Genomic DNA, 22,520 nt, shown 5'->3' with positions numbered 1-22,520 from the left:
AGCAAGCACTTGCTCCTCTAATACACTTGGGTTACATACATCCTGCCATTTCCTTACTGCCAGTAATGGGATCTTGCAGCTGTCTGAGACCGCGCTATGTATGTATGTATGCCACATGTCCAGTCTTATGAAATGCTCAGCAGAATTTGACACAGTAGCTACTGGCACATTTTGCCCCATGCACATCTGTCATAGTGTATGGATGCTCCAAATGACCCTTCTCCTCCAAATGATGTCAGATGGTCACAGCAAAAGAGCAGAGGACAAATAAATGGAAGAGGCCTGGAGGGAGCTCGTGCAGGGGGACATTGTGTTAACTCAATCTTTCAATGAATTATATCTATGCATTATGTGAAGCCTGGATATTATCTTGGGAATGAAGAAAGTCATTATATGCTGCTGCTGCCTGAGTAGATAGGTGAAAATCAAATAATAACCAACTTAAAATTTCATTATCATAACCCAGGATTATGGGAGGTTCAACGACCCAAGATATGACAGAAATTCAGCTCTAACAGTGCCCATATATACCGTACTCAAAGGGTTATTCCGGCTGTGAAACGTTATCCCATATCCTATGAATAGGAGAGAACTATTAGATCATTGGGGGGTCCTACTGCTGGGACCCCCACCAATCACAAGAACTGTATCCTTTAGAGCCCACAAAAAGAACAGAGCAACAGGTCAGGCATATAAACTGCTGCTCCGTTCATCTTCATGGGAGTTCTGGAAATAGCTAAGCTCTGTACTCTATCGCCCAAATTCCAGTGGAGAGGAATGGAGCTGTAGTCCGCGTGCATGAGTCAATGCCCCTTCACTTTGGGGAATCAGAGGTACAGGGTTCCTGTTCTCATGACAGATAGAGATCCCAGTAGTAGGACCCCCACCAATCTAACCTGTAATAGGAATACCCCTTTAAATGCAAAGCCTACTATCTTATGTATATGGGTGTGTGACGATATGTGTGGATATTGAGGGAAGAAAGAATGGGCATGTTGGTTTTCCACATGCCTGATCCTATGTTCTCAAAGGAGATGAACCTCCCAATGCACATCGCTAAAGTCAGCTCGTTTAATAGGGTTAATTCTGGTGACAGAAACCCTTAAAATATACTCTCTTTCTCTACACACACACACACACACACACACACACACACAAATAGGCAATACACAAGACTATAGGTAGTCCTAAATATTTGGGACTACTTAGTCCTGTGTAGACCAACCAGGCCATACTGTGAAATAGAAGTTGGAAGGGTCACATTTGTAGAACCAGCAAAAAAGGTCAGGGAACAATTCCATCAGCAGTAGCAATGAATGTTTTCCCAAGTATCAATGTAACTATGGAAGGCAAGAGAAAAAGCCAAGCACATCTATAATGTGCTTTATACAAAATGAGGCAATGAAGTTGAGGTGAATGATGTAAAGTTAACAGGACTTACAACTATTTGATATGCAGGCCATCTGCTATCAATGCTTAAAAGCATTCTGGATATTTCCACAGCGGCACTTGGCGAAGGATTTAGTGCCGTCCACTTGAGAGTGTAAGACTGAATTTTAGCAGCAGGCATTGGGCAGGATGCAATGAGAAAAGTTACAATGGGTTCTTAGGAGGCAATAAGTGGAATCAGGACTCCGAGAAGCACATAAGTAAGGAAATCCTTGCCAAACACAACATTAATCTGTATACCAACATGTGGTGTATAGTCCCTTTACCTGACCCATTCTACAGAAAACGATTTAATTAGGGGAAATAGAGCCCTCATTTACTCCTTAATTAGACTAAAGCATCTCATTAACACCGAGTGGATGGGTCCTCACCGGTGATGTGAAAGCTCTTCAGTTGGAAGTAATCTATTATGGATTTTCTCTGGAGAAATGGCTATAATATGCTTTCATGCGGATGGTAATAGTCTTTGCAAGAGGCTAGGTTAAAGGAGTAATTTCTTTGATATGTTCAACACACCCAAGAGGTTTGGTTTTTGGACAAGCCAGTGACATTTGCTGCAGATTACACACTCCTGGTTAAGTATACACAGATCTGCTAGAAGCCTTAATTACCAAATGTCAGGGCTGCAAAGTCCCACCTTCGGCATGGTTAACCCTTTGCTCATCGGCTACACAGCCGGTAACAGACTGCATCTGTGAGATATTATGCCAAGCAATAAGCAGATAATTTAACCTTGCAAATTGGCGCTGTCACAGACTGATCAGTGGATATCTTGGGTAGCGCTTCTAAGCAAGAGGTGAGCATTACGTAAGAATGGTAAGTCAGCTATGACTAATCAATTACTATGAACTATTAAAAAGAAAACTATTCAAATTAACAAGGTGAATTCTCAGTAACACAGGTTCAAAAACAGTGTGCCGTGTGTAGGAGGACAGGTTCTCCTTACCTATATACTACCCCCTATAATGGTAAACTAGACTTTACACTGACTCCTTTCTATGGCACATAGGGATAGATTGAGATCTGGTTACAGAAGACCTCAGACTTGGAAGAGATCAGAAGTAGAGATGAGCGAACTTCTGTTTTAAGTTCGGCGTCTAAAGTTCGGGTTTGGATTAGCGGAGAATCCCGATCTGGAACCGGATATGGATTCCGACTTCCGTTGTGGTTCGTGGTAGCGGAATCAATAATCGGCCATTATTGATTCCGCTACCACGGACCACAACGGAAGTCGGAATCCATATCCGGTTCCAGATCGGGATTCTCCGCTAATCCAAACCCGAACTTTAGACGCCGAACTTAAAACAGAGGTTCGCTCATCTCTAATCAGAAGCTCTGGGCTCAGACCTCCTGCACACATGGAAAAATGCTAAATGAAAAGGACATCTAGAGAAAATTATACAGAAGCACATTAGTACTAGGCATGGAGAGGGGAGCAATGATTCCCCCCTAATTGTGGGTTCGGGGCTAGTGGACATGGCTCTGGAGATACTCCTGATACATTAAAATACCCCTCTGCAGGTTTGGTGGGGCTGTATTTAACATATCCAGTGACATATCCATAGCTTTTAATGGGCAAATGTATAACGAAACATGTCCATTTGGCATATACACTTGGCTAGGATGTATTTGGATCCTGCAACACCCCTACTGTGCATGTTTGGCCATTTCCTCCCACCAAAGTGAATGGAGACAGCCCTGTGGATGCAAAGTAAACTATCTGAAGTGGCCAACAGGACACCCCTTCTGGAGAAAGCTGCGGTCCCCACCTCTGGGACCCACTTCTATAAGGCATTCATGGCATATGGTACTTCAATAAAACATAGTATTCCCATCCACAAGATATTTGCAGACAGAACTTGCCAAAACTGTTAACTTCAATATAAACAGGATGCTTAATAGTCTCGGTCACTCTGACTTTTGTCACTGAGGGATCTATGCAGGGCAATGAAATGCTTACCGACACAGGACTGGCCCGAGGCAACGGTTCTACACCCACCACCGTCAACTTGGTTGGAAATGCTTGGCGGATCAGAGGCGGTACCGTACAATACCAACATAAACTGCGTCAAGGTTCCTAAGAAAAATTAAAACCTGGTATTACATTTTATAATAAATTACAGCAGGTATGTCATGGTCATCGGAAACATGACAAAGCATACATTTCATAATATGGAACAAAAACTCATCAATCAATATCCATTACAGAACCAGTTCTTTTTCATGGCCTTTAATTATCTCGAATGTGTCTGACATACAAGCAGTGACCTAAAAAATCCTGAATATATCCTACAGTAGGTAACTAAATACAGAGAATACCGCACCTCTCCTTTGCAGTATCTGGTTATCCGTGTAAAGCAAGGATTTCTACCTGTGACTTGTCATAATACGATAAAAAAATATCTTTGCTGACGCAAGTTTCATTGTTAGCGTTAAAGGTCGCAGGATACTTTCCACCCTATTGTGATCAGTAAATACAAGCTCTAAGTTCAGACTAAACCTGTTGTAAAAAAAATTAAAATAAAAATTGCATTTACAAAGCAGAAGATAAGAGATATTATATTTCAGCGCTTTTCATGGCAAGAATACAGCTGCAGACAATGAGAATCTTGTTCTCAAGAAACTAGAAACATAACTGAACAACGCCTTATGCGGCAGATTAGCTATATCTGTTTCTAGGAAAGCTGGGTAATCACTAAGGATGGGTCCACATCATGATTATATATATAGCAGCACACCACTAAATGCACCAAGAATGGGTGAACAGGTGAATGTGTGAACAGGGTCAAATACAAGACGCCCATACTTACTATTAAAAGCGGAGTAGAAGCTCTTAGCGCATATAATTGATCAAAAATATGTCGGGCCCCTCTACCAAACGTCAAGGTGGCTTCTCATCAGATGGAACCTACTCTAACACGGAGTGTCCAGCTCCATTGTAACTCTGATTAAAAGCACCAGGCAGGTGGGCGGGAGTGCCAAGTTCCACATAAGATGCCTAATCCTCTACTATATATACACATGATCAAATAAAGGAACAGCACCTCCAGAGATAATTGATTTAAAAGCAGGTGCAAGCTACCATAGCAACTATGTAGAAAAACAAGTAAGTATGGTAGTCATGTATTTGACCCCGTTCACCCAATCTTAGTGCATTTAGCAGTGTGCTGCTACTTTTTTGTTTTTCTACATAGTTGCTATGGTAGCTTGCACCTGCTTTTAAATCAATTATCTCTGGAGGTGCTGTTCACTCTCACTCTATATTGCATATGTATTAAACAGATGCCTGGCATCCATCACCATATAGTTCCATTGTATAAGAGAAAAAAAACAAAAAAACCAAAAAACAAACGTGTTACTGTATACGTTTTTTTTTACTGGACTCCGTATGGATGCAGTATGGAAAAGTGTAATGTACTGCGCTTCTGTATCTTTTTTCTCCAAACTTATATGTTTTTGCCTTATGTTGAAAGGGTTGTACACTACTGTTTTCTGGCCAAAAAACCCCACTGTATTTGTCAACTAGAGATGACCGAATTTCATATTTTGAAATTCGTTCACTGGTAAAAAAGGTGCATTGCGTTATGGATTCCGTTACCACAGACCATAACGCAATTCTATGATGGAATGTCTTTAGAGGCATTCTGTTATTCATTCCGTCATAATAGAAGTCTATGGGCTGCAAAACGGATCCGTCCCGTTTCAGTTATGCAGGAGAGGACTCTAAAGGCATAGAATTGAGTTATGGTCCGTAATAATGGAATCCATAACGCAATGCACCTTTTAGGCTACTTTCACACTAGCGGCACGGACCTCCGGCAGGCTGTTCCTCCGGGTGAGCAGCCTGTCGGATCCATCCTGCCGCTAGTGACCGTGTGCCTCCGGACTGCCGCTCTGTCCCCTATGACTATAATGGGGGCGGAAAGGGAGACCCGGCGAGGCACAGCAGCGCACGGCAAGAGGCTGCTAGAATAAATGTCGGACATGTCATAGTTTTATTCCGGCAGCCTCTTGCCGTGCCTCGCCGGAACTCCGCCCCTGCCCCCATTATAGTCAATTGGGACGGAGCGGCAGTCCAGGGGCACACAGTCACTAGCGGCAGGACGGATCAGACAGGCTGTTCACCCGACGGAACAGCCTGCCGGAGGTCTGTGCCGCTAGTGTGAAAGTAGCCTTACCAGGGTCTTATAACCTGAAATTCGCTAATGTTAACATATACAATGGGACTCTATAGTGACCGATGCGACTAAATGACCTTCTGAAGCATCTGTTTGATATATCCATTTTGCATATACCTTAAACATAGGACAAAAACGTGATGTAAACCCAGCCTTAAAAGGAGTTGTGCAGCCAGTATATATTGATGACCTATCCTCAGGATAGGTCATCAATATCTGATCGTTTGAAGAATTGGCGGCGCTCGTACGAGCACTACTTCCTCTGAGATGACGTGCAGTGTAATCTTGAAGAGGTGCAGTGTAATTACAAGTGCTTGTTCCATTCATACCACTAGCGCAAGTGTAATCTTGAAGAGGGGGTGCCCGGAACTGTTCGAACAGCCAAGGACAGGTCATCAATGTGCTCTGGCTGATGCGTTTACTGCTCTCAGACAGGCAGAAGTTGTCTTCCAGCTTTCCAGGCTACTGAACAGTTAATCAGCCTAATTATACGGCAACATATCACTGTGTATGGTTAACTGGACTTCCTATTGCAAAGTCTGCGCCAGATGGGTTGAGTAACAGCCACTGTGGGAAGCTGTAAAGGAGCCAATAATTGTCACAGGTATAAATTAAAAATGGCTGAGCAGAATGTGTAATCTATAGAGAGCAAGGACTATTTGGGGATTTTTCACTTGGGGAGGCAAATGACTGGTAGTTGCATTTTATACCAAAATGACAGCGATGACAAATCAATCAAGCTGAAGGAAAGCAAGTAAAAGACAATTGGCACAAATACTATTTTGCCAGTGTCTAGACAAGTCCAGTGATAGCTGGTAATTATTGTGGGCAGCCTGATTGGCAGCTCGAGACTCCAGCAGGGCAGCGAGGAGTCAGACAGTAAGCAGTAAACTAGGCTATATTTCATGAGGAGCGGGATGACAGCTCACGGCACACTGGCAGGTTTGTGTTCTGCTGGGTATACAGGCAGAACCACAGCCCCTGTCACTAACAATCCTCTTATTCAGGTGTAGGCTGGCGTCTGATGAGCAGACAGGACTCTGCATGTGAATATTAAGCAGCTAGCTGGAGCTCTGTACTGGGTGACCCATCTGTGTCTGCGCGATAACTCGCAGATCCCTCTCCTCGCTTCCCACATTTGGTTCCACGTGCTGAGCTGCCTAATGTAACAAGTCAAATAGAGCGCTTTCAAATCCATCACACAGCTGACGAAATGTAGTAAATAACCAATTTTTTCTTATCTTGCCCACGCACCATGAATACATAAACACTGCACACGGAGCGAGACAGACAGGCCCACGTCACCGAGATGCAGCACTGAGCACTGATAAGGTAAATTAACTGCATTGCCAAATGCCAGGATCAATTATGCTGGAGATATTATGCAGGGAAAACCACTGCGTGTATACAAACACACTATAGAATACTCAAATATTACCCGACACCTAAAACATTGAGCACATCTTTATAAGAAAGTAGGAGAACCAACCAATATGGCTGCATGCAATATAGAATAAGCAAATGTACTGTATAGAGAGTCTCAAATCAACCAAGGAGGGGCACGAAGCGCATCAGCAATGAACGGTTCTGGGCTCTCCCTTACTGAGGCTCGTTTTCTTCAGTAATGGGTGGTTAGTAACCGGACTTTATAATCATTTTGCCCTCATTCTAAATACACCGACTTCCTGGCGAGTCTGTGATAGATTTGGGGCAGCTGAAACCCTCAAATTTTTGTCAGACCTCAGATCAGCCCCTAATCCTTATTACACCTCCAATCAGACCCACAAACTGTACCCAACCTTAAATCAGACATAATTAAATGAAATTACCTCTGCTGCTCCAGACGGCACACTCTTCCTGCAGTCTCCTCTGCCAGGCCCGTGCTGCATTGTAACCTGACTTTGCACAAGGTCAGCTCATAGTGCATGGGGCCCGGGAACCCAGGGAGTGGCGAGTGCTTCCATTATGAAAGCATTCATTAGCACTCTGTTTATAAGATGCACTGACATCCCTCTCCCCCCTTCCCCGCCCACACACACACACTTTTGGGGGATAAAAGTGCATCTTCTTAAGTGAAAAATATGGTATATTATGCCATCAACGCCAGTAGCAGTTTAAATAAAATTTTGGAACAATATGTAGAAATAAATAAAAGACATTATGATACAGACGTCTGTAACAGTATAGCATAAGGACCCTGCCCCTAGAAGCTTAAAATCTATAGAAAAACAAGCAGTAGATACAAGAGGTCAGGGAAACCGGTCAAGTGCCCTGTACATGTCAGGCGGAGGTGGTGTTGGAATGTGACACAAAGGAGATATTGGCTGCACCCTCTCCGTTGATGGATGTTGATTTCTGCCAGCGAAGGAAATATGAAGACTGAGTGGAGTGATCCGGGAGGAAACCAGTGTTAGGGACCAGGTAAGTAAATATGGCAGGTACAGGCACTGTAGTGGTTATTCACTCTTTGATAACCCCTTTAAGTGGAGGGAGAGTTTCCAGAGAAGCAGGGAGGAGGCGCCAAGGTGCACCAAGTGGCAGGGCCCTTCCTCACTTGTACCTTAATTTGCATATTTTGGGTGAAAAAAGCTTTTTTTCTAAAGCAGCAACTGATCAGGGGAAAAAAGTATGGGGGTGATTTATCAAACTGGTGTAAAGTAGAACTGGCTTAGTTGCTCATGACAACCAATCAGATTCCACCTTTCATTTTCCAAAGGAGCTGTAAAAAATTAAAGGTGGAATCTGATTGGTTGCTATGGGCAACTAAGCCAGTTCTACTTTACACCAGTTTGAAAAATCCCCCCCCCCATGTTTTTAATCAGCAGGTCCAGCCCTGCCAAGCTTAATAGCAGGCTTAATAGGTTGATCCTGCTCTCAAACCCCCTATAAATACAACCCTGCAAATCTATTCCTTTTAAGCCATTGTCCTCCTCATTCGCCATTTTTAGAATTCATCACTAATGCTGCATTTATGTAGGGATACAGACTGAACCTGGATAAACGTATTTTAGCTGAAAATCCTCTTTGAATAAAGGTTATGTAGAAACATCTGTAGGTGACATCTGGAAAGATTCATGTTTGACCCATCATCCTCAATGCTTTCATGTTTCTAGAAATCTATCAGCAGTACATCAACAGTGCAAGATCTACAGCCTACAAAATTTTATTCTATGCAAATTGCTAAAGCTGACAGTATCTCTAGTACGTGCATGTAATCACCGCTGTGAAGCGCCGACAACCTGCCACGTAGATACCAAAAGGATGTCATTTTTCCTAACATTTGCATTATGTTTTTAAGCAGGGGCCACTGCCCTGGAATAGCCAAGGAATTGAACCATTAATATTAAGGGTTTTCAAGTTCAGAAAAGACATTCAAGGAAATCTGCTCCATATGTGCGGGAAATGATTCATCCCTGTCTGATAAAACAAAGAGGTTGAAATGCAGTAACCTTTTAGAAGAATACAAGCTAAAACGACTTGATATATAAGGCATGCAAGATCACATGTACGGGGCTGTGAAAACCTCTGGTGGTCCCATTCTGTTCTCTCCTACATTCCTTAGTGGATGTCAGTAGGAACCCTCGTCTGTCCTCTGAATAGGTCATCAGTATCTGATCAGTGTGGGTCCAACATCCGAGACGCCCGCCGATAAGCTGTTTCAGAAGGTACCAGCACTCACGGTAGCGCCGCAGCCTTCACAGTGCTTTCCCTAGACCATATGACGTCACGTTCATTGGTCTTATGGCCTAGGAGAAGCTCAGCCTTATTGAAGTGAATAGGGTTGAGCTGAGATACTAAGCACAGCCTCTATCAAATGGACGGAACAGTGCTTGGTGAACAGAGAGAAGGCCAGTGAATTCTCAAACAGCTAATTTGGTGGGGGATCCGGGTGTCAGACCCCTACCGATCAGATACGGATGACCTATCCTGAGCATAGGTCATCTTTTTAAAAGGGTTTTCTGAGATTTTTGATCAGTGCTCAGATAAAACAGCAGCAAGTGGTTGCACAGAAAACAGATCTCTCCCACAACCACAACCCATTCATTGAGCAAAGTAACCTCACTGAAGTAATCAAATGAATGAGTAATCTAAATTGTGTACTCCTGGCAAGGTGTCAATGATAAATCATTAGGGCCTATAATCTCTTTGTCAATTTTATTTGGGAAGCAGACTTATTAAAACCAACATGTAAGATATTGCAATTAAGGTAGAGCAGCACTAATACAATCTAAAGTTGCTCCATAGCTGTTCCAAGTCACATTACAAACCGCTCACATTTTTCAAAACAGAAAAATGTTTTCTGAAATCCAAAAAACATTTAGAATAAGAAAGGGGCTTTCCAAGATCAGAAAAACATTGGCTAATGGGGGCAAAAACAAAAAAACAAAAGACCCATTGCTCATCTTATAAATCCAGTGCCGTTCCAGCGCGGATCTCCGTTTACTTTGCTGCAGTGATGATATACCGGTCTACTGACATGACTACTGCAGAAAATCACTAGCCTCAGTGGTCTTGTGCTGTACAACAGTGAGACAAGTTATTGGCCGAGGTGTTCACATGGGTAGATGGACAAGTGATCGCAGCAAAAAAGTAAGCCAAAACTGAGAGGGAGCACCAGAGAAGTAGTGCTGGAGGGGCAGTGGATTAATGAGGTAACAGATGTTTTGTTATCTTTTATGGGATTCACCCCCTTTAGAAAAAACTTTTTTTTTCTGATCTCAGACCCCTTTATTCTATCTTTAATAGAAAACTTACCATAGTTATTGTTTCCACTTGCGTTTTCAATCTCTAGTACCCACTCTCCTGCAGGGTCCTCATCCCAAGAATGTGTGGTCATAAAAGCCCAGTCATTAAATCCATCGCCAGAATAATCGTGAGGCCTGTAGTAATACGACACATCAAGAGAAAAAAAAAAAAAAAAAAACACGTCCTGTAAGAACAGCCATGATACTAAAAGCCTCCAATGATAAGAAACTGCCTAAGTGTTATTGGATTGTATGCCCAAGCGGTCCTCGGGAGGGATAAGGTTCTTAAAGGAAAAGCCGTACCACCACATTTTCTTATTATAGCATATAACACCAAGTATTCTACATCTCACCACAAGATCTGCGGAGGACTTCATCTACCCAAGCAGTTACTGATCTTAGCTAGATGTAATTCTGAAGATCAACCTACCACTTTTCTTAGATGGAGAGCTAGAAAGATAACTGAGCTTCAGAATGATGAATCACATCAAAACTGGGAAAATCTATAACCTGCACCTCTCTGGTCTGAGGCCCGGAGGCCTTGTTCTGCCACTTATGTCAAAATCACATGGTTACTGGTTAAACCATTTCATGTCCTACAGCTTTAATGCAGGCTTTATATATTCTTTCAAGGCACATACTTCTGTTTTCCACCAGGGGAAACAAGAGACTGTTAGATGATAGCCCGTGAAACATTTTGCTTCGGCATTGTGGTTACCTAGGTGCCAGCAGACTGGAACGGGTGCCCATAGGACTTGTCAGATAAATGGCGAGGTCTCCTCTGCGATTGTAGGACAATGTTAGCCTGGCTTGAACATGCTCCAAGGTGCTGATGTAATTGGACATCCCGTTGCAGGGTTCCACTTTTCGCCTGACCTCCAATCGCTTCCCTATGTCCCTAGGGATGGAAACAGCGTTTATTTATGCCAATTAGCGATCATGTTGGCGAAACGGAAAATAATGCACATTTGGGTCACTTGACATCACAGAGACTCATTAAATGGGGGCAATAAACAATGGATCTTGAAACAATTGCAATACAGCTTTGGTAGACAAAACAACACGAGGAAAAAAATCCTATGGATGTAGCTACAATTACATGTCAGAGGTTCATCTCTTCTGGATAGCAATCCATCTCTACACAAAGAGATGCTGATGCCAGTACCGGGCACACACTTAGAATGCTGTTGGGGGAAGAGACAGCGGAACAGAATACCTGCCAAAGAACCAGGTGTTCCTAACATCCCACTGTTCATTGTTTTCTATAATATACAACATGTGCTCTTTACAATCTTGTGAACAGTACGGAACTATAGGCAATATACCATTCAGAAGGAAATATGCAAAGATGCCAGGTTTCAGGGCACAAAGGTAATGTTCCTGCGGCGCTAGGGGGCAAATATATCTGTTGTGGATATCTCCAGGAACAGATGGGAGAAATAAAACAAAAAACGCTAAAAGGTTATTGGAATCAGTCAACTTAACCCCAACCACAAGCAGAGCAGGAGATGGGACGGCAGCTGTTTCCCCCTGCAGCGCTTCATTTATGCTCAGTTGCACAGAAGACTCATTGAGCCCCTGGCTTTGACCCAGTGAGGTGTGAATAGTTTGTGTGTCTAAATCCCCCAAAGAGCCAAATCCAGGTAATACGCAGTCTGTTCCCAAGACTGACTGAGCATTTATATCTTCGTGAGGAGCAGTGTTGGCAATACCAGCAGGAGCTGTATCCATTTACATGTGTTCTTCACTGAAACTACAAAATGATATATTCTCCTTTCTGGGAAATGCCAAAGAATGAAAGTCTTGTTCACTTGATGAACTCATTGCAGCACAGAATAGGTACAGCGGAACTTCATCACTTAAAAGGTCAGATCTTCCCAGGATTACCACCTAAACCTGCTGTTCTAAGGCTTGTATGAGACAATAGTGACAAATTAGATTTCATGCATTGCGTTTGAGATCTAAAGTCCAGTACCAGACTTGAAGGATACATTTTTCTAATTCTGATCACTTCAACACCTCTCTAGAGAGAATATGATTTAGTAGTACTAATGGCAATAACCTTAATTCCATTCTACACTTCAGCCAAGTACTTGACAGCAACAGTACAGCTTGCTGACCGTTTATTTTAATAGATGTCTTGCAGTCTACTCTTAATTGGCGCAACAATCAGAGAGCAGAGCTCAATACTTGCAATCAGATGGCCAGCGGTGCCACCTCCTTCCTGCTCCCCATACACTGGCTCTATCAGTGGCTGCAGTAATTAAGGTATAGTCTGCAGCGCAGCATGCGGAAAATGACTCAAACACTATCCCAAGGAGATTACGCTAACTCCGTAAAACAGGGGCCAGTGTACACGAACAAGACTATTTTGCAATTTGGATCACCGTTGTATAGGCCCACAGCAAATGTGATGAGACGGAGGTGCAGAAGACTGTAGCTTCTAAACGACTGCGGTTGCAGGCACACTTCCGCGGCTCACAATACACTCTAGTTTTATTCACTGGTTAATGTATTGTTTGACACACATCATAAATTAATACAGCTATAGTTAAAAGCTCAGCATTGTGCGCCAGGTTTAAAATTAGCATTAAGGCATTTCAACAATTTTAAAGAGACAAAGGCTTTGGGAGGGACCAGTCTTAGAACTACATTAAAGGATTTTTCAGTTAAAAAAGTCAAAAGTAATTGCATAAAATAATAAAAAACAGTGTATTAAGGGCTCATTCAGACGAGCGATGTTTATAGCCGTATGCTGTCTGAGTGTAGAACAGACAGCACTCGGGCTGAACACTAACACACTATTGTCAATGGGCCAAGCGATTTTCCTCATGGACCACAGCTCCATGCAGAGAGAATCGCAGAATGCACTGTTCAGACTTTGCTACAAGCCTCGCCCATTCAAGTGACTGTGCAAGAAAAACATTCTGCAGACTAGGCCTGCACAATATATCGCCAAAGCAATCGAAATGAATCGCCATATCGCAATCGCCAATTGGCCGACCCAAAAATGCTGCAATTATATTACCATATTTTTCGCTTTATAAGACAAATGGCAGTGCGCCTTATAAAGCGATGGTTGACTTTTTACGTGGTTGACACTGATGTATCGCCGGCCGCTATGCTGCACAGCGCGGCCGGCGATACATCAGTTACAGTGTGGGGAGGGAGGAGGGGCTGGAGGCAAGTCGTTATTTTAATGAACAAATGTTCTTTTATTTATTCTATTTTATTTATCTGTTCTGTGCAGTGCTATTAAGAAAATGGCAAGTTTTGTATTTTGTACTTTTGCAGTAATGCAAATATGTTATATAATTTAGTAAAAGATGTTTTATTTTGAAAAACACTGTGCATTTCAGTTCTTGAGTTAAGCATAACTACATTTCAGCATTATCAGTAATTTGTGTGTGCTTTTGCCTTGAAAATCCAAGCAAATAGACCTCTAGCACAATTCCCTTAAAATATCGCATCGCATACCGTTATCGCAATTTTTAGGGCCCTAATCACAATCGCACAAAATTCCCATATCATGCAGCCCTACTGCAGACCATTTAAAAATATGTAACCCACTGAAATCCGTCTACTAGGTTGTAGCAATGACTTCATATTGATAACATGAGAATGCTGCAGCGGTCAAGTCTTGACTATCCGGTGTTGTCACTGCAGCCTAGCGGGGAGCACCCCAGGAACTATCTATAGGGGATTTAAGAGGTAATTATTTTATAGCTCAACATCCCATCCCCCCAGATTTTTTTTTATTTAATTTTATATATATATATATATATATATATATATATATATATATATATATATATATATATATATATATATATATATATATATATATATATCCATAACAAAAGGTCAGGCAGCACTCCTTAATATGCAGCTGAAGCTGTAGCGGTGCCCGCAGTGATCCCTCGATCCAGGACCAGCAATATAACACAGAAAAAACTGCGGCACTCCTTGAAGTAGAAAAATGTGCAATTTATTCACACATGTCAGCAGAGACAACGTTTCGGTTCTCTCCCAGAACCTTTTTCAAGTCAAGTGAACATAAAAAGTGCATATGTGCATATATAAATACATCATCACTTAGTGCCTAATTGATTCAACAACCAATGCAATAGCAGTGCACTCCCCATTGGGGGTAAGCTACAACTCATGTGATCAGTTCCTAAAGTTAACATTGATACCAATCTATCCTAAATACATGTAGGTGAAGTTTTTTAAAAAACTTATTTCATTGAAATCCTCGTAATTACGTATACGTGCATACAATAAAGTGAACAGTGCAATTAAAATCATGACTGTAATACCTTCTTAAAGAGAGTTATGGAGAGAAATATCGGGAGAGGCGTCTTCTCTTGTATGGAGGCTCGCGCCACTGTTCCGCGTCTGCTACTCCCCACTGCGCATGTGTCAGTCCCTCTTCCCTCGTGACGCCGTACATAACCACCCTGCGTCACATCTGGGCGGAGTCCCACATGATGACGCTTGATCGGCCGCCCCAGCACCATCCCCGCACGCACTGCGTGCGAAACTGAGCTGCGCCAGTCGCACCGAGCCGCATCACTGGTCTGTAACCGCCATCTTACATTAGGGCATTCATCTGGGCAAAATATTACAACTCTGTTTTCCCATAGTTCTTCTCCAAACCTCTAATCCGTTATAGGCAACAGTCCACATAACATTTTAAACAATGCCTACAGACAATTAAGCCACATGTATAACATGAACATGACCATAGCTTCTATTAATTCACTACATACAGTATGCGATACACATCAAATCACAGGGCTGTGAACTTGAGACTAGCTGACCATTTCTCCCGTTACCCTAAATTCAACGTTTAGCCCTTTTGGTTTCAAAGTATCTAGTCGGAAAATCCACTTAAGCTCAATTTTCTTTAATATGTTTAATCGATCCCCTCCTCTTACCAAGGGTTTAACGTGGTCAATGACCATAAATCTCAAGTCACTCTCCCTGTGATTTTTTTCTACAAAATGCTTCGATACAGGCAAATCAGTTCTTTTACTCCTAATGGACTGTCTATGGTTATTCAACCTGGTTTTTAACTCACATGTCGTTTCGCCGACATATAGCCTTTTACAAGGGCACCACAGCACATATATCACCCATGATGAGTCACAGGTGAGATAGTGCCTTATGTTAAAGATCTCTCCCGTGTCTGGATGTGTGAACCCTGATCCTTTCACCATCAGTTTGCAGTTCACACATCCAAGACACGGGAAAGAGCCAGTGCGCCTTGTCTTCAAAAATGTCTGTCTTACTTGTCCTTTTTCAGGTACTCTTGAGTGCACAACCTTATCCCTAATGTTCCCTGCTCTTTTATATGCCATCATAGGTGGATTCTTAAAGGCTGCAATATTTGGGTGTCCACTACTCAATAGCCCCCAGTGGCGCCTCACTATATTTTCAATATTGGGGCTCAACTCGTTATATGATGATATGAATGGCAATCTGTCATTCACTTGTCTTTGTTTGGGGACCAACAGCTCCTCTCTTGAAGCTTCTCTAGCTCTATCCGCATGTTTTTTCACTAGCCTTCTAGGGTAACCCCTATCAACAAAGGCTTGTGCCATCTTATTCATTGCCAAATGCATGTTCTCTTCCTTATCAACTATTCTCCGTACCCGGAGTAACTGACTAAACGGTAAAGAGTCCACCATCCTCCGTGGGTGACCACTTGTAAAATGCAATAATGTATTCTTATCAGTGGATTTAATATTCAAATCCATATGTAACTGATCATCCTCAATATATACCTGTGTATCTAGGTACTGCACACGGTCAGCCGATGCCGTTAACGTAAATTGGATCTCCCTATCTAGAGAGTTCAAAAATACGTGAAAGTCCATCAGCTGATCCATAGTGCCACCCCAAATGAGGAAAATGTCATCTATGTACCTCCACCACGTCAATACTTGGTTGAAGTGGGGAGATACATAGACGAGACGTTCCTCAAATGACCGTACAAAAATATTTGCATAGGTATATATATATAGGGGACTGGTGACTAAGAGGAAAATACAGAATCCAACATTTATTTTTTAAATGTTTTATTTAACCCTTTAAGTCAGGGTTGCCCAACCAGGATTCAATCTTGAACATGCTTATTATCAGAAAAAAGCTTTGACTTTTGCAGAAAGCAGTAGTAGATATAGGGGTTCCCCAGTGATACAAGACATGAGGATTACTGATAAATTATTTCTATATGTTTTTTTCCGATTCATCCACAGCATTCGAACAAGCATTACCCTGTAGACTCATTTCAGATCTGTAACATTGCCATTATAGCCAACCATCCCTTCTGTGTGTCCAGATGGCTCAAACGAAAGAGGATTGCAATCTGCATTACTCACTTAGATTCTGTGAGAATGTTAATAACACATTTTCTCTGGGGTCCCACGGTGGTCCAGTTCTTAGCCAGAGCAACCATGGCGCCAGCATCCAGTAGACCATAGCCGTAAGAATGGCTGACTAATATACAAAAGAAAAACAAGCAGCGTTGGTGAAAAGTGCACAACATGGTGTAACAGCATGTCAGACCAAACACATAGTAACTAGTACAGTGTCCTCTGGTTAATAGCTTCATGCTGCAAAGAGCAGAGAAATATATATTATTTCAGTCCACACTTTGTAGTGGCTTTCGTCGGCCATATAAAGTACAGCATTGCTCACTTCTGGGTTGTAGGAGGACACTTATTATATTTTTTAAACAGACACTGCAAAAATAGACTGAGCATCAGTACACAATCAGTAATTCAATGGTAAAATCATGGCCCTGGAGTTTGAAGGGCTGCTCGCAGCCAACACTGTGACTCATTAGGATGTATAACCAGTAAGGTGTGGGTTCTGTAGCTCTTAAAAGGGATTGTGCAAGAATGGGATGGGTTTTGGCAACTTTCCTTTGCTAGACCTGCAAAGGGAAGCTGACTTACCTGCTTCATTGGCGATGGCTCCCCGCTCCTTCTCCTCCCGGCCTACTATGCTCCGCGTGGTTCCCTAGCCAGAAATATCCAGTTCAAGCTTCCTGCAGCCAATCACTGCCCATGGTGGTGACCAGATCCCCTTGGGTCATGTCACCATTTGCGTTTTCAGCAAGGGAGCCCAGCAGAGCATTGCAGACCAGGGGGAGGAGAAGTAGGGAGTCAGCGCCAGTAGGCAGGCAAGTAAGCTTACAAGTCTGGCCTAGTGGGTACAAAAATCCCACCCGATTCTTGCACAACCACTTTTAGGTTCTGTGTTATTTCTGAATCAATAAATTCAATAGCTATAATACACGGCCGGCATTATTAAACCAGGTTCTGTCGTGTCTCCATTTTACATTCCTTAACATTCCAGATGTTAAACCCAGTCCGACTGCAGTTCTACAGGAAAAAAGCTACAGCACCATAAATCAAGGTGTTCTCCTGGAATACAGACCAAGAGGCCTAGTACGGTACAATGTGACAGTGTATTACCTTTCCGACCAACTCCATTTGTGATCCAGTCATTCGTGTTGAGATGCGCTGGATTTGAGGTCCGCACCACTAGATGTTGCATATCTCTCCATGTGAGATTATTACTATGAATAGAGGAAAAAACTATCATTAGGGAAGCCAACAGTGGTGTGTGAACATAGTTTAGAAATGTAGACATGTCTAGGATACGGCCAATGTGGATTTTCCTGTGTGGAACTGTTGGTGGAATACCCGCAACGATGCGCAGCGGCAGCAGCAAAATATCCACACTTTGTAAAATCTCTGCAGTGTAACGTGAACTGCAGACCACCTAAACAGAGGGCAAAAAGCCCTGCAAAAAGGCAAATTGCATGCATTAGATATGGATTTTTGGTGTGGTAAAGTACCAAGATCCACTGCGGTAAATTCCACCCTTTGTGGCCATACCTTTACACTGGGAAAAATCTGCTCCCCCTCACCTCAGCGCAGCAACTTCTATGCACGAAACTAGTTTCCAACTCCATATATTTTTTAAGTGATAGTAATTGTTATGTTGTCATAGGAACAGTTGTGTTCTGTGTAATAAGCTGCTCTTCATCTAACAGAATGATAATGGTCAAGGCTAATGACAGACATTGAAATATCTAACCTCTCATTCTCACGACTCAAATACATTAACAAAATTCATTTTAAAAGCAGAACTGAAAAGAAAGTAATGCAGTCATTACCCTATAAAGCAGGTTTCAGCAACCTCCGGCACTCCAGCTGTTGTGAAACTACAATTCCCAGCATGCTCTATTCATTTCTATTTGAGTTCTTAGAAGAGAAGAGCAAGTATGCATGCTGGGAGTTGTAGTTTCACAACAGCTGGAGTGCCGGAGGTTGCCTACCCATGGTATAAAGAAAAGTGAAATCAGCAACCACAAATTAACACTCATCAAGCAATGCTACTATAGAGGAGACATCGACAACAAGCAGGAAGATAATGTGTGGGGGAATTGACTAAATGTAAGAACTACAACCAGGTTTGCCAACCAGAAGTTTTTTTTAATGAATGATCAAGATTATAAGTAATACATGTCTGAGGCATAATATACTGGTAAGAACACATTACCAGCATGATAATAAATACCACCAGAATAATCTAGTTAAGGACCACCAGCCTCAAAAAACAATCACAGGCATTTTTCTTTCACAAAGTTGAGGGGGGGGGGGGGTCCTCCTACTTTTACAGATTGTCCAGGAATTTCTGGATGTTTGGCAACTCTGACTGCAAGAATGTTACTGCAATAAACTTCATATACGAGGCACATCTCTGTTCATTTGGAAGTATGAGACTAAGGAAGTTAGTACGGGCTACCCGCATTTCAAAAGCAGTTCAAAATGATGCACATGTTCTTATACGAATCTTGCACATGGAACTGTCAGGTATACAAGAAAAGCCTTTTGATATCTTCTGAGAACTGGAACCTGGCACCCTGCCTGGACATATGAACAGGGGTTCCCAGTCTACGAGAACCCCTTTAAATTAAAAGGGGTTTTGCCACCTCAGACAATGGGGACCTCTCTCTGGGACCCGCACCTACAATGAGAACGGAGTGGGGAAATGAACGGAGGGCACACTATGCATGCGCAGCCTCCCTCCATTCATTTCTATGGGGCCCCTGAAGACAGCCGAGCGCTGGATCGGCTATTTCCATTTGCCCCATAGAAATGAATAGGAGCAGGGGCCGCGCGCGCGATGTGCTCCTATTGACTTCTATGGGAGCAGCGCTTGGTGGTGGACCTCCAGCCACAGCTATTCCCGCTCCATTCTCATTGTAGGTTCACGTCCCAGAGGTGGGACCCGCACCTATCATTGTTCTACAATAGGTCATTATCTTGCTCTGATAACCATTTGCAATCCTGGGAAGGGAATTGATTCCAGACCAAGAATAAAATAACGATATAAAGTCCTACTAGTGACCATGCCCAATACTGTCACCAGGCCATTGAAACTGCACACATCAACGATGGGTCTGTAATAAAGTGAAGTACAAATAGGAGCATGACACTGCACAATGTATTATAATGATAGACGCTTAAAAAGAGAGGGGGGGGGGGCATCGTAGGATTTTAATTATGTAAAATTAAATTATAAAAGGTGTTGCTGTTCTGAAAATAAAACCCCCCAGAATAGACATCTGAAGCGGGTAGCAGGTATGCAATATAGGAATTCCTGTTTTAAAGAAAATCTGTCACCAGGATAATCGCTATATAAGTAAAGCCTTAGCCTAATAGCACTTAGTACCTTATTTCCAGATGTGCCTTTGTTCCAGAAAAAGATTGTTTTTATCGTCTGAAAATCCAGTTTATTTGGTATGCAAATGACCCAGTAATGTGACTGGAGGGGCGTCACTCTTGCAGGAAGGAGCCAGGCACGCCTCCTGCTAGTGCCCAAGCCAGCCCCCTCTCCGCTCTGAAATTACCCCCCCTTCCCCGCCACGTGTCCACCCACCCCCTCTTACGTCACATTCAAGCCATAACTCTTCCTCCCTTTTCCCTGCTGTAGCTTTATCACGTTTACATGTTGCGCATGGCAGTGCCGAAAACAGCCTGCCCACTGCCTGTCCCTCTGAGGGCATCAGCCTCCACTCTACAACTGGGTATGGGCCGAGCCCAGTGACGCAAGTTACACGCCTTCTCATTCCATTTCCAGCACAGGGGGAGACATGTCAGAGTGGAGAGGAGGCAGGCTTGGGCTCTGTATGAGGGCGGACATGGGCACTAGGAGGCGTGCCTGGACTCCTTCCTGCAAGAGTTACTGGCTCATTTGCATACCAAATAAACTGGATTTTTAGAAGAAAGAAAACCCTATTGCTGAAACATAGCGCTATTAGGCTTTGGCTTTATTCCAGTAGTGGTGACCGATTTCCTTTAACACTATATTACAGACTCATCACTTTCATTTTAATATATGTGACCAAAAGTTTTAATTGCCTGGAGTAGACAGGTGGGTCACTAGTGGCGATTTATGTACTTAGTCAGTCTACTTTCACACTTCAGCGCTCTCACAAGCGGTCCAAAACGGATCAGTTTTGCCCTAATGCATTGTGAATGGAAAAGAATCCGCTCAGAATGCATCAGTTTGCCTCCGATCAGTCTCCATTCCGCTCTGGAGGCGGACACCAAGACGCTGCCTGCAGCGTTTTGCTGTCCGCCTGACGAAGCAGAGCCAAACGGATCCGACCTGGCACACAACGTAAGTCAATGGGGACAGATCAGTTTTCTCAGACACAATCTGGCACAATACAAAACGTATCCGTCCTCCCATTGACTTTTAATGGTGTTCAAGAAAGATCCGTCATGGCTATAGAAGACATAATACACCCGGATCCGTTCATGACTGATGCACGCAGTTGTATTATTGTAACAGAAGCATTTTTGCAGATCCATGAAAGTCTGCAAAAAAAAACAACAAAAAAAAAAAAACGCTAGTGTGAAAGTAGCCTTATTTCATTGTGGGTCTTTTTCTATGTAGCTAAAAACTTTATATCCTGAACCCACACACGTAACAGGTCAGCCAGTTTCATAGGTACAAATCTGCTGACAGATGCCCCTTAATTCAAAAGGTGTTCATTTGTCAGTGTAAAATGACTACTTGCTTTGATATATATTGAAAGTCCAATAAAGAAAGCTGTAGCAGTGTAACAATGTGGCACCGACGCTGCGGTCTATACAAAACGGACCCGCGTCTGTAGTACATACTTTGCTTCCAGAGCTAGAGCAATGATTCCAGCAGCCAGAGGGGCGGACGCAGATGTTCCAGTATGAGTGTCGGTACATTTCTGCCTTAAATCAGTTGTTACCTGAAGGAATAAGAAATCTAAATCAGAAAACATATTTCATGATCACAGCACAATCAACATAGCTGCCAGCCTACTAACAAAATTGCCTGGCTCCAGGCAGTAGGTGCACGTTATTTGCCATCAAGTGTTCTAGCTAAATGCAAGGCTGGCTACACACTATGGGGTTGTCTCTAGGATTTATGAATTTGCTTTTCTCCATTTTGGTATCTACATTGCTACAACTGATGTCGGTCTTAAGCACTGGCATGTCTAGAATCTACGCCAAAGGCAGCAGTTCAACGACAGCTTCAGATTGTCATGTAACATTTTGTGAACATTTATTGGAGTGGTTTATGACAGCATTATTATTTTTGCATGAATTTTCATTCTTATTTTTTCATTCCGAGATATGCCATTTCTGAGCAGAACCATCAAACCAGACAGAAATGTTCTAATGCCTTTTACAAATCTAAGTAAACCTGACATATTGAAAGGGATCTTGTTTAGAGTTGCTTAATCTGGAGCTACACACAGAATTTCAATTGCTTTGGCTGCATAGGCATAATGCCAGCTATTTAAAATAGTTATGTGACCACATGTAAATTTATAAATGTTCCTTTTCTGTCCTAATCCCTGGCAGTCTCAGTAGAAAAAACCCAGTAGCAATTTGCAGACTGAATTGCAATATGGCCATTTACCTGCAATCATTGCACTTGAATCTCTCCAGATATCAAGGCTAGCGTTCTCATCTAATCACTGATCTACAGTAACTTGCTTTATTTCTCCAATGTATCCAAAATAAATAAATCATATTCTGTTTCTACAGCTCCTATGCAGACTGGTGTGTGTCCATGG

General features: G+C 42.7%; 1 protein-coding gene across 1 annotated transcript in view; it reads right to left on the bottom strand.

Moving 5' to 3' along the window:
* Positions 1-22,520, bottom strand: part of FURIN (furin, paired basic amino acid cleaving enzyme) — a 200,865-nt gene that overhangs the window by 9,730 nt on the left and 168,615 nt on the right. The window contains exons 10-15 of the mRNA XM_044279493.1: positions 21,586-21,686; positions 17,860-17,963; positions 16,759-16,876; positions 11,091-11,270; positions 10,383-10,507; positions 3,410-3,526 (exon numbers count right to left, since the gene is read on the bottom strand). Coding sequence (XP_044135428.1) covers positions 3,410-3,526; positions 10,383-10,507; positions 11,091-11,270; positions 16,759-16,876; positions 17,860-17,963; positions 21,586-21,686 — 745 coding nt within the window. The remainder of the gene's footprint in view (positions 1-3,409; positions 3,527-10,382; positions 10,508-11,090; positions 11,271-16,758; positions 16,877-17,859; positions 17,964-21,585; positions 21,687-22,520) is intronic.

The sequence above is a fragment of the Bufo gargarizans genome, chromosome 2 (genome assembly GCF_014858855.1).
Source record: "Bufo gargarizans isolate SCDJY-AF-19 chromosome 2, ASM1485885v1, whole genome shotgun sequence".
NCBI lineage: Eukaryota > Metazoa > Chordata > Amphibia > Anura > Bufonidae > Bufo > Bufo gargarizans.
This window is presented reverse-complemented; position numbering and strand designations above follow the sequence as displayed.